Below are 22,677 nucleotides of genomic sequence, written 5' to 3'. Positions count from 1 at the left end.
ATGGTTGTTGGAAATGTGTGATTTATCTGTTTTGAAATAGACAGTATAAAAGATAAAAGAATGCAACAATATGTGTTAGTATGGTAGACATTTGGGATATTGTATAATAATATCATATTGTATTATAATTGAATTTGTTAATAAGTCAGTGACTGTTGACCATACAATAGATTTTTTTCTTCTTTTTTTTTCTTAGTTTGTATTTTTCAAATTTTTATTTTTTTCTTTAAGATTAAAGATTGTCTTTAATCTAACCATAAACTCACTAAATAAATAAATAAATTAAAAATCTATTTCTACTCAATAGAAATGAGAATGATATTTTAATATATGTGTATGTGTATGTATTATATATATACAAAAATAACCAAACACACAAACATCCCCCACACACACACAAGTATAAAATGATGCTAAACTTCATGTTATGAAATAAACATGCAGTCCTATAATTACATGAGAGTGAGTGTCAAACATAATGGGATATTGTAAATAGATATAAATAGATTAACACATTTACCTTAAAAGTAAATTTGTCAACTGATTGGTGAATTTTAGCTGATTAATAATTAAGTTTATAATTTATTTACTAATTCCTTATCTTTGCTTATTGCTAAAACTCCAATAATTTTCAGGAAAGATGAAATAATAATAATAATAATAATAATAATAATAATAATAATAATAATAATAATAATAATAATAATAATAATAATAATTTTATTTCTATACCGCCCTTCTCCCGAAGGACTCAGGGCGGTGTACAGCCAATTTAAAAACACAAGACACAACAATAATTAAAAATTAAAATAATTAAATAGATTTGGCCGATTTAAAACCCTAAAAATTAAAATACCCCAATTTAAAATTATTATATTGACAGCCCTGCCTGGCGGAACAACAGGGTCTTCAGTGCGCAGCGGAACACCCGGATGTCGGAGATCTTACATATTTCCGGGGGCAGTTCATTCCACAGGGCTGGGGCTCCCACAGAGAAGGCCCTCCCCCTGGGTGTCGCCAGCCGACATAACTTGGCTGATGGCACCCTGAAGAGACCCTCTCTGTGGGAACGGACTGGTCGGTGGGAGGCTATTGGTGGCAGAAGACGGTCTCGAAGGTACCCGGGTCCTATGCCATGGAGCGCTTTAAAGGTGGTAACCAACACCTTGAATCGCACCCGGAAGACCACTGGGAGCCAGTGCAGCTCGCGCAGGAGGGGTGTCACGCGGGCACAACGAGTTGCGCCCATAACCACCCGCGTGGCCACATTCTGGGCCAGTTGGCGCCTCCGAGTGCTCTTCAAGGGGAGCCCCATGTAGAGAGCATTACAATAGTCCTAGAACTACTTCATTATTTAAAAAACAAAAGTTATTCAACTACTGGAAAAGAAAGACATATTTAATATTTTCCTTCTCATTACTTTGGTTTCTTGACTTGCATCTAGTCAAGTTGTAAACTCAAGCAGCAGAGACCAAGGGATGAAGTCTTTGAGATCAAGGGGAAAATTGCCTCCACTCTGGAGTTAAAAAATGGACAATGTTTAAACTGTTTGGTCATAGAAATAAATGGAATGCCATCTTCATGCTTGGTCTAGAAGCGTGTATAAGTACAAGCACATATACTACCATCACGGTGAGAAGGGACTCACCTCCTCAGTAGAATATCTTAATGACCACTCAAACTGGTCACTGACCATTCATGGCCAGAAAAAGTGTATAAGAGGGCTTGTGTTTCTGCATCCCTAATTCTGATCCATTTGAACTTTTGACTTGTTTCTGGATGTCGCTTCCTGCTTTGCCTTTTGTTTTCAACTTCTGCTTTGTTTTTGGCTCACCTCGGATGGTTGTCTGTTGTGCAGCCTTGAGGGGCAGGAACTGAGGCCAGATTTTTCTAATGCTCAGTGGTCTAGTACAATTTTAAGAATGTCCTTTATCATTTTTGGAAGGTCTTGCCTTAGCACAAATAAATATTTCCCATAGTCTGAAGTTTCACCACTGATGGTCAGCTGGATTTGATATATCTAAGGAAAATAATGCCTCTGAGTTCCTTCATACAACCAATGATGTCTGTGCAGCCAGCAGAGTTCAAAGAATAGCACAAACAGATGCATTCCTTGATAGATGCATGCCTTGAATTCAGAAATGATGGCCTACATTTTGCTCTAGTAACAGTATGAAACATAACATCTAAGACATTGCATTGCACAAGGCTTTCAGAAAACAAACAGGAAGGGATATTAATTCAAAGAATATGAATAGCGTCTATTTTTCCACCATTTATGTACTCCAAATGTTATTGAATTCTGTTAACAAAACAGAATAACTTTGTAGAACTTTTTATCAAACTGAATTAGACTAATTAAAGGAAAGTCACACTGTTTGATCAGGCTTATTTTGAAAAAGCAATGACAAAATCTTGTGGCCCCAGGAAAAGAACATATTATATATATATATAATATATCTCTCATTTCATCATGATACTTGCCATCTTTTTTCTTTACTTTCTATTAATTTTATTATATTTTTTGTTGCTTATTCTGAGACACCCAGAATAGCAGTAGTAGTAGTTTTTAAGCTGGAATACAGTGGTGTCAGTTTTGTTGCATCAAAACAATACGATTATCCCTCTAAAGATTTATTTTATTTATTTATTGAAGTAAAGCCCTCTCTTCATTAAAATAATCCTATAGAGCAGGATGTCAAACTCGTGTCATTTTGGTGGAGTCACGTGTTGTATTGTGACTTTTTCCCCCTTTTACTAAACCAGGCATGGGTGTGGCCAGTGCGTGATGTATCCGGCCCACGGGCCATGAGTTTGACAGCCCTGCTATAAAGGATTGTTACAATTGAGTTCCTGGAAATTGGATAGAAGATAAGAGTCTTTACCTACAATCTCTTTCTATTTTCATTTTAAGTCTTTGATTTTAAAAAAAAAGTTGGTTTACACATCAAACTAAGCTGTATTTTGTTTATCTTTTACTTGGGACATTGTGAATTATAGACCATGGTTGTGCCTTAATCATGTATTAACTAATTGTGGATAACTAATACATCTTGCTTAGCCCAGCATGCGAACTGAGACTTCAACCCTATCCAATTTTTATATCCGATTGCATTAAAAGTCTTATCTAAAAAGCAGACCCTTAAATATTTTTTAAAAGTTCAAAAGTTCCAATACAAAATTTCTAATTTTCTAGGTACTTTGCCCCTATGATGAAAAATGGTGAGTAATACCTGTTGTTATAGAATTTACAGTTTGTTAATTCAGATGTAGAGATCTGTCCTACATCTTCTCCAGTGAACTAAGACAGCACTTTTCCACTCTTTAAAACCTTTCAGCCAATTTTTAATCCTCCCATTATCCCTGACCTCTTTGTTCTCATTGATGGAACTTGGAGTCTTAAAAATACCAGAAGAGAAACAATCTTAGAGAAAGCCAGGGCTATAAATGAAGTAGATGTGCTAAAGAGAATCACAGGCAATTTTTCCTCCTTTCACCATCAGCAGAATGGCCATATATGGTCTACTTGTCCAGGACAGCAAATAAATGGTGATATAATAAAAGGGCTGGCTTTGTGTCATATAGTGAAAGGAAGTTGGGCAAAGTGAAGTTCTACAAATTATAATGCTACAGAAAGAAGTCTAAAGGGAAGGAACAAGTCATTTTGTTTCAAACTTCAGACAGGAAATTTGATATGCAGAACAACTTACATTTTGGCTTGTAAAAGTTGATCATGGGGTGATCCAGAAATAAACTCCAGACTTCAAAGCAGGAGAAAGTTCAAAGCTGCTCTGCATTTTATCAACACAGAGAGACAGGAGAGCAATGCATCCAAAAGGGAATATTCTGATTTAATAGTCCATGAAAAAAATACTTCTGCAGTAAACAACTTTCTACAAATTACAAGGTAATCATGCATGGTTTAAGTGTATTATTTTGGTCCAGGATTAATCTTGCATGAAATATGCATAATTTTTCTTCTCTCCAAATGCTGAATTGTAATGAATTGGCTATAAGAAAGAATTTACACATGCAGTAGCAGGACAAATGTCATACTTTTAAAATATATGTTATTTTGAATTTAAATTACTTTCTACAAGGTACATATCTATATGCATTTCTCTAGGAACTACTTCTGAAATATACTATGGGAATATGAACGTCTTCCAGTTACTAAATCCATTTTGCAGACAAGAGGAAAAGTCATTTGAAGTTACAATTTATTTTATTCAGATAGTTTTAGTTCTTTATATCAGTGGTGTGGATGAATGGATGCAGTGATAAGCAGTAAAATAGAGTAAAATACTTGTTGCACCAAGTGATGTGCCAACTTTACTTCATAAACAGCTGTTTAGGCAGCTGACGATGGATGGGATTTATTTGCTCAGAAATGTTTCATCATCAGGAACTGCCCTGCTTTGTGCTGAACCAGCTTGTAAATATATTTGGCAGTTCTCAATCTACAAGTTATTCAGTTCATCTAAAGATATTGGATTGAGAAATCTGCAAAGTAATGTCTGTGTTTGGAAATCAAATGCTTGGAAAATTATGGCTCATGCAGTGGGCAGTCTTAGACAATAAACAACAGCTTGCACACTAGCCTGATTCATATAGTACACTAAATCGAATTGTGGTTTATTTGGTTTGATTTAGTATATGTAAGCCCAAACATTGTGCTTTGAAACCTCTGCTGTGTTTTTATGTATTATGAAAAACCCACCCAATTATAATTTAGAGTGAAGCAGTGTATGGCTTTATGCAATGTATAAAGCAAAGCTATAACAGCAACAACAATAAGCTGGCTCAGGAAGAATGTAAGAAAAGAGAGGAAAATAGAATTGAGGGCCAATTTTATTATGCTGATTTTAAAGCAATAAAATAAATTACATCTAAGTAAAGAAATGAGTGAGATAGGAATGCACAAATCTTGTGTTTATAGAATAATCTCCAATCCTTGTCCCTTGTCCAATTTGCAGTAAAAAAAGCAATGCATTTCATTCTGGTGTACCTGCAGGCACAGTGAAATAAACACATGGTAGTAGCTCTTTGGATCCATTACAGTTCCCACAACATAAAGAAATTGCTCAATGTATATCAAAGTGGAATCCTATATTCAGGTAAGGAGGAGAGGCTCCTTTGTTATTAAAGAGAGATGTGACTATTTCATAGAAAACAGGATTGCAAGTTAAGCTTTTGCAGAAAAAGAGAAAAGGGAAAGGATATTAAATGCATGGGATGATGGCCTCTAGCAATTCCCAGCATGCTGGCTGGAAAATTCTAGGTGTTGAAGTCCACACATCTTAAAGTAGCCAAGATTAAGAGGCACTGATCTAACCAGCTAAATGAATAGGAGGACTGGCTTACCACATTTTAAAGTAGACTAATGTCTACTTATTATCTAAGGAAGGAGCTTCCTGTAAGACAATTAAATCCAAAAGCTAAAACTACCTAACCACGTTTCTGTCAAGGACAATATTTAATGCAAGCTTTGTTTTTGCTTTCATTATGTTTGCTATGACATGTAGGAATATGAAAAGCAAGACAAATTGCACGACATTCATTTTTTTACATTACAGAGTATTATCACTATGAATTCTATGTAATTAACAGTCTAAGCATAGGAATTAACTAGGTTCACAGTGTATATTCATAGCAATGAAAAAGCCATCGAATCCATAGCACCAAGGGCTATGATCTCATATCTCATGAGCCACAGTGGTGCAGTGGTTAGAGTGCAGTACTGCAGGCTACTTCTACTGACTGCTGGCTGCCTGCAATTTGGCAGTTCAAATCTCACCAGGCTCAAAGTTGACTCAGCCTTCCATCCTTTCCAGGTGGGTAAAATGAGGACCCAAAATTGTTTGGGGAAATATCCTGATTCTGTAAACCGCTTAGAGATGGCTGTAAAGCACTGTGAAGCAGTATATAAGTGCTATTGCTATATGTTAAAGTCAATCTATAATTTGTCAAAATCCTTGATTTGACAGAATAAAAGAGTCTGAACATATGGATAATCTAGGTTTATATAGTAGTATATATTCATAGCAATGATTAGGCCTTTGAATCAAGAGTGTCAAGGGCCCTGATCTCAAAGTCAATCCAGACTTCGTCAAAACCCTGGCTTCATATGAATAAAACTATTTAAGAGCCAGGAGACCACATTTCTGTTATCTTTTCAAATCAAATCAAATAAACAATTGCTAATTAATATTTTCTTACGGATATCAGAAAGTCTTAGAAAAATTTAGTGAAGCAAACTGGAAATGAGAAGACTTTCTGAGTCTCAGACAAAAATAAGGCAAAATTACACAACTGATTTTTTTCCCTGCAACAGCAGAAATTCTACAGAGAATGAGATTTCAAAGGGACCAGACAAATGTGGCAAACAATGCATCATTCATACTTTAGGTGATTCCTGTTTGAAACTTGTATATAGGGCAAATACATGAAAACAGTCAACCCAATGATACACATTAGCTAATGGCAAGAAATTGTCAAAATTACAATTTAATAAAACTTCTGGAGAACCCCAGATTGCTTACTTCTATTTCACAGTAACAATTTCTTGTTTTACTGAAATTACACAGTAAGTAATTTCATTCTTAACCTAAAAGGAAAACAAGGGATAGGTCATTTACAGAAATCTGGTAATATTTGAAGGCGCTTGTCTTATCAGGGGTATACAACCCAAGGCTCCTGAAAACATTGGCTATGGCCAGAGGTGGGTTTCAGCAGGTTCTGACTAGTTCTGGAGAACTGGCAGTGGAAATTTTGAGTGGTTCGGAGAACCGGTAGTAAAAATTCTGATTGGCCCCACCACCATCTATTCTCTGCCTCCCGAGTCCCAGTTGATCTGGAAGAAACGGGGATTTTGCAGTAACCTTCCCCTGGATTGGGGAGGGAATGGAGATTTTACAGTATCCTTCCCCTGCCACGCCCATCATGCCATGCCCACAGAACCGGTAGTAAAAAAATTTGAAACCCATCACTGGCTATGGCCCAGAATCCTTTAAAACATTGCCACTAAGGTATATTTTAATGAACTGCTGTACCTACAGTACTTCTGGAATATGTCTCCTGGAACAAAAACATTGTACACATTGAACTGCAGCATCTCAGTTAATCACCCACACTGTTGAAATATAGAATTGATTCCCAGCAGGTTGGCCGATACCACAGCCAATTGCCTTCTTTCAAGGTTTTATGTCTGTTATGAAATAGAAAGTGCTATAAAGTAGTGTTTTGGTCCAATCGAGCCCCCCAAAGAAGGAAATAAGATAGAACTTTTGATCTGTAGTTAAACTCCAAGTATGTGTTTATTTCCAGTGTTTTAATACTGCTTTTGATTTTAAAAAGAGAAAATGGTTTATCACAGATACAATAGTTTAGGATCCTAATCTTATGGGGAGCTGTAAAGTTACAAAGTTCCATGAAAAAAAATGCTTCCACTAAAATCTTTGATTTCACAATCACAGAATATTTGCCACTGGATATTATTAGAACTTTACGTGGATCGTACTGATAAGTAAATTGAGTATGGGAAAGCAAATAACTCCAGAGTTGAAACTTGCTCCTTTTATTTTTTCAAAAAATGTTATTTTTCATGCAATGGGTTAATGTAAAAAAAAAAAATCAGTTGACCTTTTAGTTCCATCAATTATAATAATCCAGGAAATCACAGGGGACCTCAGAATTATGTATAGTGATCTGGCGGTTTCCTCTACCTTAGCTAAAGCCAGTATTCATAGCACCACCAGCACAAAAGCACTGGAGAAAAATCAGATTCATGGGGAAATGGAAAAGTGGAATCCCTTGCTCACTAAGCAGATCTTCTTTGTCTCAGATTTGGCAAAGAGCACTTGGATGACTGATCAGACTTCTGAAAAAATGCTCTAAGAAAGATGAGTTAAAAATTGTACTTTGGGGGCTATGTGAGTGATGTTATATGTGGTAGAAACCAAATATTTACCATATTCCACAATTAAAACTTCATACCAACTGTGAAATTCTGAGGTTGTAATATCATTGTTGTCCTGAAGGCAGGACAAAAAGCAATGAATGGAAACTAATCAAGGAAAGAACCGACGTAGAACTAAGGAGAAATTTCCTATCAGTGAGAACAATTAATCCCTGGAATGATTTGCCTCCAGAAGTTGTGGGTTCTCCAACACTGGAAGTTTTTAAGAAGAAATTGGACAACCATTTGTCTGAAATGATATAGGGTTTCCTGCTGGGGCAGGGGGTTGGACTAGAAGACCTCCAAGGTATTATTCTGTTATTCTTTATTCTGTGATATTTTGCTGTCTCAAGAGTTAGATGACTTCACCATCATTGAAGAAAGCATACTTTGTATCATCATCATCAAAATGATCACCATCATTTTTTGCTTTGTATCAAAGAATTCTACAGAACAGTGTCAGCCCATCTCTGTTAGTTGAAGCTAAAGTATTAAGTGGGCCAAGCAGCAAGTCAACATACAAGTAAATCTACAAGAGAATAGAGGAAGAAGAAAGAATTCCAGATTTTTGAAGGGCCTTATCAAAGTTCAGGTCTAAACCCCATAGACATATTTGGCCAAAGCATAAACAAGCAGTTAATGAGTTGATGGAGCATGACACAAAGGGATGAGCCAAAAATTGAACGTAGTGATATGACAGAACAATCACTAATTGCAGCTTCCATTATCCTTTTTTACCACCAAAATCAGCTGTTGAATGCTGGGAATTTTAGTTCAGTGACATCTAGGGGCTATGCTACTCCTCTGAAGTTTAGTTTTTATTACCAATTCAGCTTTGTCTCCAAGTCATATTGTTTGGATTGGAATACATTTAAAGCCACTATGCTGTTTAATGCGCAACTTTTCCAGGGTATCCAGATAATAGTTTTATTGCTGTTACAAAACAGCAAGCAACACTGTACCTACTAAAAGAGAAGTTTTGCTTTGCAATGCTTTTCACACAGTGACCTGCTGCAAGCTGTTTATTTTGTTTTAAGTGTCATATGAAATACTTGGCAAATGCCAGTTGCAACCTGACCCAAGCAGAATATTTTTAAAAACGATACAACCCTAGAGACGATGAGTGGGAAGGAAAGAGGGAAAGTTGATTTGTGATAGCACTAATAAGAGGCCCCTTCTGATTCTGTAGAAAACATACAATCCTCTGAAAATATCAACTAATGAGAATAATCTTTTAGATATATTTTTTTAACTCTGCCAATTTTTTAATACTTATTTCTTCATCAAAGTGCATTTTCCTAGGTTTACAGTAGTTGTTTTTCCTCTCTATTTTCCTCTCCTTGGGAAGAAAGCTTGTGTCCTTCAAGAAGTTTCCTTTCAGGTCCCCAAAACCTTTTCAACATTTTAGAGAAACAGCCATCTAATTTACAAAGTTTATAATAAAATGTTTATGGTGGTAAAATTGACCATATGCCTTGTCCCCTTCTCACAAAAAGCAGGAGGGAATTACTATTTATTTAAAATGGAGTGAATGGCGAAAGCAGATAAATCCCTTCCCTGATTTATTTTTTGGATACTGAAACTGGGATGGCAATTCAGAAAATAATGCAATGCATCAGAGGCCCGTGCAAGGGAGATGGAGATTATTCTTCCTAGTAATACACACAAACACTCTGAATAGGAAAACTGTCTCTGCGTTGTATGTAACTGGGACAATGAGTGCATAAAACACATATGGCTATCTTGTTGCTTCTAATTTGGTATCTTTTCCTTTAACCCTGATGATTTATTTATTTATTTAACAAATTTGATAGATGCCCATCTTTCAAAATACTATCCACCAGTCTGAGAAATTTCAGAAAACCATATCAGCATAATATTTGCTACTTCCATTGTCAATCTTTGTCTTGTTTCTGCAGCCATTACTGGCATCTTCATATACATTGTTCAGAGAAATTTGAGGTAGATCCTTCTGATTTTATTTTGCTTTTCTTCCCTCAAATGCTACCAGCTGAAAAACTTCCACCACCCACTTCCATAATGTGAAATGGGGGGAGGGCTGATCACAAGACAAGTTCTGATACTTAGCTAAACTAGCAAAATGTGTTCCCAGTTTGTATGGATCAAAAAAAAATATAAATCCAAACCCACCCTGGTTAACAGCTGGCTGAAAACAGAGTGGAATGATGACGCAAGACAGCTAAACCCACATTCAAAAGAAACTCATCTAACAGTTGACTGGTGTAGTATCAGTCACCTTGGCCTGACTACCCCTTCACTTGCCCCTTTTCTCTGGGCAAGTGAAGGGGTAGCTGCCAGTGTTGAGAAAGGAGGCAGTTGAAGAAAGGGAACCAGCTTCTACTGTCTGGGCTTCAAACCTATGGAAACCTGGGAGCTTTCAAGATCTGGCTTTCCTCCTTTACCTTCCATTTCTTCCAACATGAGAATCAGTTGCCTGAGTTGGGGGAGAAGGCAAGTAAATGGGGAGAGTCAGTTTTTAATTCAGAGATCTGCTGACTCATGAGTTCGGAGTGGTATCAGTTAAGAAGAACCTGGTTTGAAAACACCTGGATTTCCCTTTGCCCAAACCAGAAATGTCCTGAAGGACAATGTTGCGGTACCAGAAGTAGGGAGAATGGTATGCATATCTGATTATACCCACAATAAAATTGCCATGGGAAGAAAACATTGCTTTAGCACTGGAACAGTTAAGGACAATTCAGAAGTGTACCAGATATAGGCTGGGAATGAAGGTAACCTCCTGGGAAGTCATAGATAAATGAGGTTTCCAGGACGTAGTTGTCCTGGGGTTAAATGCAAATGGGGAAAGCCCTCAGTCAAGAATGAACTTGCTCTAAATCTCAAAAGCTAATTTCTTCTTTATCAAGAACATATTGATCAGGCCCCCAAATCCAAGAAAGAGATATAGTGATTCTTCCAAGCAGATTTCTTTATTATTCCATAGCCAGAATCTTACCAAATTAAAGTATTCTATTTACACAAGGCTATACTCTAAGAACTGTCAGTGAGTGTATTGTGAGCCGCCCTGGGTCTTTGGAGAGGGGCGGCATATAAATTGAATGAATGAATGAATGAATGAATGAATGAATGAATGAATAAATAAATAAATAAGGGAGGGGCTGTCTTCATCCTCTTTGTCTAACACACTGATCTGTCTCTTACTCCTCTGGAAAGTACCCTCTCCCTTCTGGGAATCCAGACCAATACAATCAATAGGCACAGTCATTATGAATAGAAGGACAACCTATTTGATTTAAGACTGAGTACCTACCCAGCATTCCTATCACCCATCTCCTCCCACTTATGACTGTATGACTGTAACCTTGTTGCTGGTATCTTTAAGATTCATATTGACTGTTTCCTAATATGATTTGATTACTTATTTGTTCCCTATGACTATCATTAAGTGTTGTACCTTACGATTTTTGATGAATGTATCTTTTCTTTTATGTACACTGAGAGCATATGCATCAAGACATATTCCTTGTGTGTTCAATCACATTTGGCCAATAAAGAATTCAATCCAATTCAATCCAATTTAATTCTATTCTGTTCTGTTCTATTGTTTTTAGTTGTTGTCAGCCAGAACATATGCATGAAAGAAAAAGAAACTGTTCTGAATACATTGTTTCCATTAAGTATACTTCCATATTCTCCCAAGACATACTGGGGTACTTCTGTACTAGAAATGTAGAGTAGAATTGGCACTTACTATATGAGTCATCTATGCAACACTGTCATCTATTTGGTCTCACCCAATGATTTCCCTCTACACTCGTTCTGTTTTTCCTCAGCTTTAGTTCAGGCATTCAAAACACAAGAGCTTGAGAGTGCAAAAAGATCTGCCAAAGAAAGATATCATTTGAGTGATGTCAGTGGGGGTTAACATTTTACAAGAACCATCACATGAACTGAATGCCTGAACAACAAGTTGGGCAATAACAAACCTGACATATGAAGGCGCTGGGAGAAAAAACTAAATAATAGTCCAGCTTTTGCAAATATATTTATTCCTGTTACTTTTTAATTATTCCAAGAAATGTTTTGACAAAAGTAGGTATCACAAATTGGACCCGGTCATTTAATGCATTTTTATGGTCAAATATAGAGTTGAAACAGGGTTTCCCTAAATATAATCAAACATTCTATCTATTAGATCAGACTAATGAAACGCTTTGAAGTTAGTCATGTGATTATCCCAATAACACTCTGCTTTAGACTTGAAATTAGAGGCAATAATATACAGTATATTGCATTGAGCTGGAAGAAAAATAGAATATAAATCAAATGAATAAGAAAATTATCAACAGTAGTAACAATAAAAAACATGAAGCAATCAGACAATCATTTTAACTACTTTATAAGTGGTACAAGTTTAATTTAAGAATTAAAAGAATAAAAGAGGAAAATATATTTATTCCAAAGAAGATGACTATGAATTTAAGATGATCCATGAAGAGCATATAGAAAAATCCCGTGTCACTTGTTTTTTAAATGATATGTCAAGAAACCATTTCCACAAGTAAAAATGTTTGGTCACGATGAAAGATGGGAAGACGATTGAAATTAAATGCATTTAAATTACATTAATTTGTCTTTAAACTAATTAAATATAATTTCTATGATGAGATAAAGTTTTAAATCACGGAATAACTTCTCCCCTTCTTTATGTCAAAAGTTACCATAATTGTAACTTGTGGGGGTCACAGCTGATGTTCTCCCCGAGATGCCCATATAAGTTTTAGGTTCGAAATCAGGCGTGAAGCCAGCCTTCATCTGTTATCGCATTTTCAGTGTCTGGAAACTGGGGAGTGAAGTATTACTTGAGTGACAGCAGAGTCCATGTGATCTACCCATGATAAGGTATGTGACCTGTATTTATATGCATTCCAGGGTTATTTTTAACCATCCCTTCTGACTTACAAGAAAGTGGAAAATGACAACGCAAGTGACCGTAGCAAGAGCAGGTACAATTGGACATGAGGAATACAGCCTGTACAGCAGCATGAGTGAGGAGGAACTTATTGCGATGGCCATTGAGCAGAGCTTGACAGAGGACCCTGCTGAGCAAATAGCTGCACAGAAGACAGTTACCGCTGCACCACCTCCCCGTGAACCCTACTGTCAGAACTTCTACCTTTATCCTTGGGAAAGGTAAGCATGCCAAAGAGAAGGCTCAAGTGAGAGAGAACTCAGACCAGACTTCTGCACACGTCTACACCTCAATGTTACATCTTTTTCTGATACGGTTTTCTTGAAGCTTTGTGGAACTTCCCCAATAAATATTAAGCAGAATAAAGCGATTGCTTCAGGCAGCAGTTATGGAGGAGATGGCAGCAAGGGGCAGAGGAAAGACTCACATGCCATGCTCCTTCTAAAGTGGCCATTTTCTGATATGGTGTGGAGGCCACTGGTCCTTTGCCAGCATGACACTTGCTCATTCTGCTTTAAGGCATGTCTTCCTGGGCCACCTTTGATTTCAAATATGATATTTTCTCCAGCCAGTTCTGGACAGGTAGTCCTCCGCTTACCACAGTTCGTTTAGAGACCGTTCAAAGTTACAATGGCACTGAAAAAAATGACTTACATCTGTTTTCACACTTTATGACCCTTGTAGCATCCCCATGGTCACGTGAACAAAATACAGACACTTGGCAACTGATTGATATTTATGATGGTTGCAGTATCCCGGGTCATATGATCCCCTTTTGCAACCTTCTGATAAGCAAAGTCAATAGGGAAGCCAGCTTCACTTAACAACCATGTTACTAACTTAACAACTGCAGTGATTCACTTCACAATTGTGGCAAGAAAGGTTGCAAAATGGGGCAAAACCCACTTACAAACGTTTCACCTTGCAGCAGAAATTTTAAGCTCAATTGTTGTGCTAAGTTGAGGACTACCTGTACTGACTGGAACATTTTCAGAGATGTTCCAAGGATTTCCAGTATAATGTGTAACTTGGCCATGGGTTAGGTTCCAGAAGACAGCTTAAAAGGCATGGCTGTTTCTCATACAAGTATTCTCCCTCACTCCCCTAATTAGAATCTGGGGATTCTTCCATAACCACTCTATCTGAATCTGGATTTCCTTTGTAATAAGAAAAATTAAATTTTTCTTCTCACTCAGGTATGAGGGCTTACAACCTTCCAGATTCTGTTGAATTATAACACCCAATATATCCCCTATTGCAGGGGTGGATGGGTGAACCGGTAGCAGCGGCGGTAGGAGGCTTCCCCTCCCCCCGCCCAGACATCATCAAAAACGCTCTGCGCATGCGCAGAACCTTCTGCACATGCGCAGAAGCGCCACACGCTTCCAATAGCGAGCCAGTAGAGCCAGGATTTGAATCCCACTACTGCCCTATTGGTCATACTGACTGGAGCACCAATAGGTGTAAATCAGCAGCATATGATGGGTCACACTTTTATTATCTCTAAAATCTTTACTTGACAACTTTGCATTCTTAATTAATCTTAAATCATCCATTTTCAGTATAATTCTTCCATATCTTGTCTTTCCCCCAAACATCATACTATAGATTTCTGGAAATAAAAAAGTATGTTGTTGCATTCAAATACAACTAAAACACAACTTTAAAAAAATCCCTAAACTATCAGTTTAAATCTAATTCAACAGCAAATGAGTAGCATTTTTCCTATTAGTTGATGGAGGAACATCTCCTGACAAACTGTTCTGAAGTTTAGAGAGCAGCTATCAAGAAGTCTTTCATATTCACAGCAAAGATGCTTCTCAAGCTGAGGGACAGAGAGAGAATCTGAATATGCAAAGATAATCTAATTTCCCAAATTGCCTGTTCTGAGATATAGTCATATATAGTCACATATGGGCCCAATGCTCCTCATAACTGTCCTGGTCTATAATCTGATCTCTCAGCATTTGGGACCAACTAAGTTTTAAGGACCAATATCATTTAAAATGGTAAACACATGTAGACCTAATTTATGAGCTTCTGTTTCTGGCAGAGAAGATTATGTCATCTCACCCAAGTTGGATTAGATCAGAGGTGTCAAACTCGCAAGGACACGTCATCACATGACTTGCCTCCACTTCGCTAAAGCGGAGGTGGGCGGGGCCAGCATGTGATGCATCCGGCCCCTGGGCCACTAGTCTGACACCGCTGGATTAGATGAATGCAGGACTATTGATTGTAAAATATGATTCAGCACACCTGAAGCAGTAGGCTAGTTTATAGACTGAGAGCAAAGTGTGTGGCCTAGAGAGTTCTGTCTTTAAATAAAGGGAATTGTTGGGTTTCCCAAGGTGATCCAGAGGTAATATTGATTCCACTTGCAAGTTGTTTACTCTGACAGAATTTATATTTGACTCAACTCTAGCAGCCTTTATCCAGCTGTCTTGGATCATCATAACAATCAGGCCAATACAGCACTATTAATCTTTACGTTTTTCTTGTCTGCTTCTCAATAAGAAAATTAGGTTTACGTATCCTGTACTATAGGAAAGGGATATAAATTGTCCCTAATCCCTTGCCCAGAGGGATATTTTTGCAGATGAGAAGATAAACATTCCACACCTGAAGTAAAAACTCTATCATGAGTAAAATATGTCCACCCCAGACAAAATCTCTACTTTAGTGGTCCTGAAAGGCATATTTTAGAAACTACAATTTGCCATAAAGATACCTGTATTTTTAACCTTATTTTAAAAATATTTATATCCTGTCTTTCTATTTGTACAAGCAATGAAGATAGTCAACAGTAAGGCACCAGACTAGAAACCAGGAGACTGAATTCTATTCCTGCTTTAGGCTGAAAGCTGGCTGCGTGACTTTGAGTGGGTCACACTGTCTCAGCCCAACTCACCTGATGGAGTTGTCATAAGGGGAAAATAGGAGTAGGAAGGTGTATTAGATATGTTTGCTGCCTTCAGTGATTTATAAAAATAATAAAGGCAGGATTTAGAAACATAAAAACATGGCAGAAAAAGACCTAGTGGTCCATCGAGTCTGCCCTTTCAGTTTTTGGTTTTCGTTTTAATTTAATTGTTATTTTTAATTATTACTTTTAGTTTTTATTTTATTTTTTAAAAATTTTGTCAGATGATGGACAAGTGTTTATCCCAAGCGTGTTTAAATTCCTTCTGAGAAGTAATACTGTACTTTTCAACTTCTTTCCTGTCAGTTCGAAATTATGCCCGTGTTCTTGATTTTTGCTTAATATTAGGATATTAATAAATAAAAACAAACTACAATTAAAATTGTTTAATTAAATTAATTTTTGGCAAAGGTTGCAGTTTGCCACTTTCTAAAATATTAGGAGAACAGAGTCAAACATAATTCCTTGAGGAGTACTTTCCATAGGCCACATCATAAAACAAGTTCAATTATAACACATGAAGAATAGATTAGTTAAGAAACATATATACAGTTAAGTGAGCAGCACTGTCAGGTACACCTTAAGGCAGTGGTGGGATTCAAATAATTTAACAACCAGTTCTCTGCCGTAATGACCGGCTGGGTGGGTATGGCTAGGTGGGCAAGGCCAGGGGGCATGACAGCATTCAGCCTCCTTCAGCATTCTTGCCAGCCAAAATGGGGTGCGGGGGTTAATTCAAAATGTGGGCTTTGCTTTATGACATCTAGATCCAGTGCAGTGGTAGCGGTGACAATATGATGTCACCGAACCGGTTCTCCCCCCCCGCCCTCCCACCCTCCCACCCCCCACGTTATTCTTACCTTTTATTTGGTCCCACCCCCAATCAGTGCTTTTAACACTGATCACAGCTGATCAGTGTTAAAAGCAAACAAATGAGTCAGGTCGTAAGTGCGAGGACTGGTCGTAAGTGCGAGGACCTTCCAGAAATGACTCTGACCAACTAGCCACGCCCACCTAGTCACATGACCTCCAAGCCACACCCACAAAATAAGCCACGCCCACAGAACCGGTAGTAAAAAAAATTAGAACCCACCCCTGATCCAGTGAGTAAGGATTGTGAACTGCACAGAAAATACACTTTTGTTTAGTTATGAAGAAATATCCCCAGTCAGATGTACACAGATGTATTCCAAGGTTTAGACATCACAACAGAGAAAGCTTCTTTTCCTGTCCCCCACCTCACTTTTTGTGCTGCGACACCCAAAGGCCACCCAAAGGCCATGACACCCAAAGGCCAGTTGGATTACTCAGCCCTAGATAAATTGTATGCCTCCATGGTGAAGGATGTGAAAAAAGAGGGGCAAGAAAGGCTTTAAAAAATGAAGCTGCATCCACTTAATGTGCCGGTGAGCCAGGCATCCTTGGTGTAGCTCAATGAATCCCCCTTCTCTGACTTGCCTAAATTGATGACCTTTCACAATTCAGTTGCTTTGATCTTTTGGTTCCCCCTTTAAAAAGGCTTTTAAGAGAAAATGGAAATCTTTGTGTCATAGGGAGAGGCGACAAAATCTCGCGCATCTGTATTGATTGCATTTACCTTTCAAAATATTTTTTCAAAATAATCAATTAAAATACTTGCTAAAGCACGTACGTAAAGATTGCTTCCATGTATGCTTTGGCCCATCATTGGAAACCTCTGATGACCGGAAAAGATGCGTCTTCAGGGCAACTTGAAAAGATATTGGAAGCTTATGAAATTTAGGCCCAACCTAGCAATCTCCTCCTGGTCTGGTTTAGTTAGTTGTGCAAAGTTCTCTGACACAGCATTCTTCTTCAAAGCATTAAAACAACCACATCTTTTGCAAGACACACACAACTACTTCTAAAGCTTCTCTAGATCTCTATCCATGTGCACCCACACTCAGAAGTGGGCGTCACATAGTGTAACAACCGGTTTGCCCAGCAACCAGAAATGTGAGCGTGTGCCATCCGTGCATGCGTGTGGCATTAAAAAAACACAGCAATTCACTCACATACGCCTTCCGCACATGTGTGCAGCATCAAGAACACAACGATATAGGACGGGATTGCGGGTGGGAGGGTGGGCCCACCTGCAGGTCACAACTACAGGTTCGCCTGAACCAGTCCGAACCGGCAGCAGCCCACCTCTGCCCACACCCCTTTCTGTCCCTGGCACTGACACAAAATAGTTCTGCTTACGTTCAAGGACTGGATGGTGTTTAAGCTGGAAAAGGAGAAGCTGCTTTGGATGTGTGGAAGACAAACCTAATACGCGTTCTTTTTTTAAAGAAGCTGCACATTTTCCTGGGATTGTGTGGCTGCCTTCCATACCTGTCAGACGATCTTGGGAAAAGCTTTGTTGGGTTTATAGAGTTTGCAAGCCACTTTATGAGTCTTGGGCCATGAAGCACTTTCTGTCTTCAGATCTGAAATCCTGCATACACACATGCAGATAGCAGAAGCAACATCCAGAGTGGTTGCACAAGCATTGCCAAAGTTGTGGCTGTTTCAGGCTTGAAGAGACAAGCTTTGAAACAGTTCTTTCAGATGTTTTGCACAACCTTGTCACTCAGAACCAACCTTGGAGCGTGCTTCTTTTCATTTCTGAACAATGCTCTCAGGCCTTTCTTCCCCCTGAAGTGAAAATGCCTTCAAGTCCTTTCTCGGCCTGCTGTGTGGTAGTGGGATTAATCTCACTGCAGTCATATATGGTCATTTAAATCCCATGACACTTCCTCTGAGGGCCAAAAATAATCTAGGAGTGAAAGAGCAGCTGAGACCAAGGCCTAAAAAAGCTGAGACCATCTGCTTTTGTTTAAGCCTCAGAAAGTCTACAGGTTCTCTTTGTCTCTCTTCTTCGGTCTCATTTTCTGACTTCTTTACAAGACCAGATATGATTTGCTTTTCTTATTCGGAGTATTTTTCGCTATTTTATTCATGCTGTCATCACTTCAGGCGTGCTGCACAGTCCGGAGGCCAGACTTCAGCATCCGGTTCAGGAGTCAGGCAGAGGTACGATGGCAGCTTCTTCATCTTACCCCAGGCTGAGTAAGTTCTTCCTCTCCCTTTCCTGTTTAAAAATGTTGTTTTTATGAGGTAGGCTTGTTTAGGCAGCTGGAATGACATATTAAGTGGTTCATGAAGAATTTACAAAACTAACTGAAGGAAACTTTGCTCCCTTGGACTGTTTGCTCCCCTCTTCTGTTTCTATCCTTACTTGAGCCTCTCTTTCTTGAAAGTCTAATTGTTAACTCCATTTGGTTTTGGTGTCACTTGTAGGATTTTCTGGTGCACTGAGCAGAATCAGAAAAAGTAAGACTGAGTGGCTTCTCTGGTGATTAATTTTGACTGCCATTTAGCCAATTTTTTTTCTTAGCTGCATTGCCACAATACATTTTACTCCAATATAGAATAATTAGCAGTGATCAATTTTTCATAGTCCTTGAAGGAAGTGTAATGTATGTATTACTGCATGTTGCACAAGATGTCAACTCTCTGAATAGAGCCCTACTATGGCCATAATAAATACATGTTGTCTAGTAGTTAAATTAACTACAGTGCCTCAGTATGATTAGTATACAGGTAGTCCTTGACCTATGACTACAATTGAGCCTAAAATTTATGCTGCTAAGTGAGAAATTCATTAAATGAGTTTTGTCCCATTTTACAACTTTTCTTGCCACGTTTGTTAACAGAATCACTTCAGTTGTTAAATTAGTAACATGGTTGTTAAGAAAATCTGGCTTCCCCATTGACTTTGCTTATCAGAAAGTTGCAAAATGGGATCACATGACAGCATAACATTGCAACCGTCATAAATATGAACCAGTTGCCAAGCATCCAAAGGTAAATCACATGACCGTGGGGATGCTACAACAGTCATAAAGTGTGAAAAACTGTCATAAATCACATTTTTCAGTGCTATTGTAACTTCGAATGGTCACTAAATGAACTGTTGTAAGTTGAGGACTATCTGTATTTACAAAACAGTTTTGACAGCTGCAGTTTTGTCAGATCTGGCCTAGTTAGTGGGATGGGAGACCATCAGAGAATGTCAGAGATGCAGACTAGACTGGGAAGACAAAATAATCCCAAAAGAATGTAATGGCAACCCATTTTGTACTGTTGCCAAGAAAACTATGAACTGAATTTGAGTTGAAGGTGATTTTACTTTTAGATATATGTTTGGCACTAGTTAACATTTCCTTTTATATTTATATTATTTATATTTATATTTATATTTATATTTATATTTATATTTTATATTATATATTTATATAAATTTATATTTTATATATATATATCTATATAATATTTTGTTTCAGTTTGCTTCCTGAATCGCTTTCCCTTTTACATTTATTGTGCAGCTTTGTGAATCCTTGTGGAGTGTGGTGACATCAGATGGTACTTGATAAATAAATATGCAAACAGGCATTGCAAATCCTGTATCAGAAATAATTCTAGAGAAAGTGATCGGTTCTCCCTTTTGTTTTAAAGAGTGCTGGATCCTGTGATCCAGGTGATCAAGGAAGGAGATGAAACAGCATTGCAAAACATGATACAGGCAGGAAAAAACCTTGGACAGCCTAACAAAGATGGATGGTTGCCACTCCATGAAGCTGCTTATTATGGACAAGAGAGCTGCTTGAAACTGCTGCATAGATGCAAGTATCAGGAAAGAGGCTGATTGCAGAGAGAAAGACAAAATCATTTTATGATACAAAGTAACCTGTTAGGTTGTATTATAACATAGTACATGGTACAAAGTAGCTTGCATATGCAACCTGTTTCTATACATGCAAATTTTATTTAAATGGTTCCCCTAAATTTGAACATAATGAGTTTATCTGCAAATAATCATGAAAGCAAGTTTTTATAGTTTCATTATTTATTTATTTTACTTAGAAACTTATATGGTTACTTATTTTATACAACATAATCCTGAATAGTTCACAATAATGTTAAATAAAAACAGAACAAATAAACACACACACACACACACACACATGTATGTATGTATGTGTATATGTATGTATATGTGTGTGTGTGTGTGTGTGTGTGTGTGTGTGTGTGTGTGTGTGTGTGTGTGTATAATTTCTTCCAAGTTTTCATGGCATTTATTGAAGGATTTGTATGCAAGCACCTTTGATTCAAATCCAGCTTAGTTCATAATTTTAAAAAATGTAATGCTGTGCACTTAGTATATTATTATTATTATTATTATTATTATTAATTAAATTTTTATGCCGCCCTCCTCCCGAAGGACTCAGGGCGGTGAACAGCCAAGATTAAAATACATACAATATGAAAATTAAAATAATTTAAAACATAATTAAATCAATTTGGCTTCCCCAATTTAAAACCCCTTACCCATAAAATTAACCAGTTAAAAATTTTAAGGCAACCTGGCTTGCTGAAATAGAAAAGTCTTCAAGGCCCGGCGGAAAGTACGGAAGTCCAGAATCAATCGTATCCCTGGGGGTAGCTCGTTCCAGAGGGTGGGTGCCCCCACAGAGAAGGCTCTCCCGCTGGAGGCTGCCAGTCGACATTGTTTGACCGACAGCACCCTGAGGAGACCCTCTCTGTGGGAGCGTATTGGCCGGTGGGATGTTATCGGTGGCAGAAGGTGATCTCGTAGATACCCAGGCCCTAAGCCATGGAGCGCTTTAAAGATGAGAACCAATACCTTGAAGTGCATCCGGAAGACCATATGAAAATCTTGTGTGTTTATACTGTTATACTGATATAAGGCAGTGTGGTGGTGGTGGTGATGATGATGGTAAACTCAGGCAGTGAGACTTTCCAAAGCTTTTCTACAATGATCATATCTTCCTACAAAAGCAAATCAATACAACACATACCAATTAAGTCCCAAAGATGTTAAACTGTCAATATAAGCTATTTACTAAAGTAGTTTACTATCTCATATAAGTTCTAATAGTAATTGCCATGGGCAAGCTTTTAGCCTTGATCATTCAGGTGTATTAGATTACAACTTTATTTATCTGCTTGACTGTGCTGCCAAGAACAGAATTGTGGTTTGATACAGCTGGAGTACATCATTTTGGAGAAGGCTAAATAATACTCACTGTTAATATTATCTAGACGCGCTGTATGCCTTGCTTAATGTAGTTCAATGTTTTCTCAATAGCTTTCCCTGGGACAATTGATCAACGTACACTTCAGGAAGAAACAGCACTCTATTTAGCAACAAACAGAGGGAATATTGATTGCATGCATTCATTGCTCCAGGCTGGAGCAGAACCTGATATTGCAAACAAAGCCAGGGAGACCCCACTTTATAAGGGTATGTAACTTCATTGATGTTGAGGCTTGAGCTAGAATGTACTGGTGTCTTTATATTTGGAAATGCTTTCTACCCTGGAACCTTCACACCTGTAATGAGTGTTGAATGTTCATAACTTGTCTTTAAAGCAGGATATGCCAGAGAAATAAAGAAGTTCCCATCCTTTTCCCCCTCCAATATTCCCCCAATATGCCCTTGGAATTTCCATTTGTGGTTCTTACCTTTCTGGGTATAAAATTATTTTGGGCCCAAGAAATACATTTGTTCCATTTAAAAAATAAATAAATTCATGGATTTCAAATGATCTTTTCCCCCAGATCTCCCCAGAGAAATAAAATAGAAAGTATATTTGTATGCACGGCCCCATGCTGTAGCTAGTGTCATAATTAATGAAATAAATGCTCTCAACATGCAGATTTTCTTTCTTTTGACATGACAGCCTGTGAACGCAAAAATTCTGAAGCCGTGCAGATGTTATTGCAGTACAATGCTGATGTGAACCATCGCTGCAATCG

The 22,677-nt window shown here is 37.8% G+C and overlaps 1 protein-coding gene across 1 annotated transcript in view; it reads left to right on the top strand.

The window, feature by feature from the left end:
- The first annotated feature begins 3,604 nt into the window (after positions 1-3,604).
- The window catches only part of ASB2 (ankyrin repeat and SOCS box containing 2), a 31,786-nt gene continuing 12,713 nt past the window's right edge, over positions 3,605-22,677 (top strand). Inside the window, exons 1-6 of the mRNA XM_070941484.1 lie at positions 3,605-3,907; positions 12,872-13,132; positions 18,811-18,903; positions 20,353-20,519; positions 22,007-22,162; positions 22,602-22,677. The exon at positions 22,602-22,677 is cut by the window's right edge and continues 170 nt beyond it. Coding sequence (XP_070797585.1) covers positions 12,915-13,132; positions 18,811-18,903; positions 20,353-20,519; positions 22,007-22,162; positions 22,602-22,677 — 710 coding nt within the window. The 5' untranslated portion in view covers positions 3,605-3,907; positions 12,872-12,914. The remainder of the gene's footprint in view (positions 3,908-12,871; positions 13,133-18,810; positions 18,904-20,352; positions 20,520-22,006; positions 22,163-22,601) is intronic.

This window comes from Pituophis catenifer, unplaced genomic scaffold, assembly GCF_029215685.1.
Source record: "Pituophis catenifer annectens isolate HBS135680 unplaced genomic scaffold, rPitCat1.0.hap2 SCAF_1, whole genome shotgun sequence".
NCBI lineage: Eukaryota > Metazoa > Chordata > Lepidosauria > Squamata > Colubridae > Pituophis > Pituophis catenifer.
Note: the sequence above shows the minus strand (reverse complement) of the source record. Positions and strands in the feature narration are given on the sequence as shown.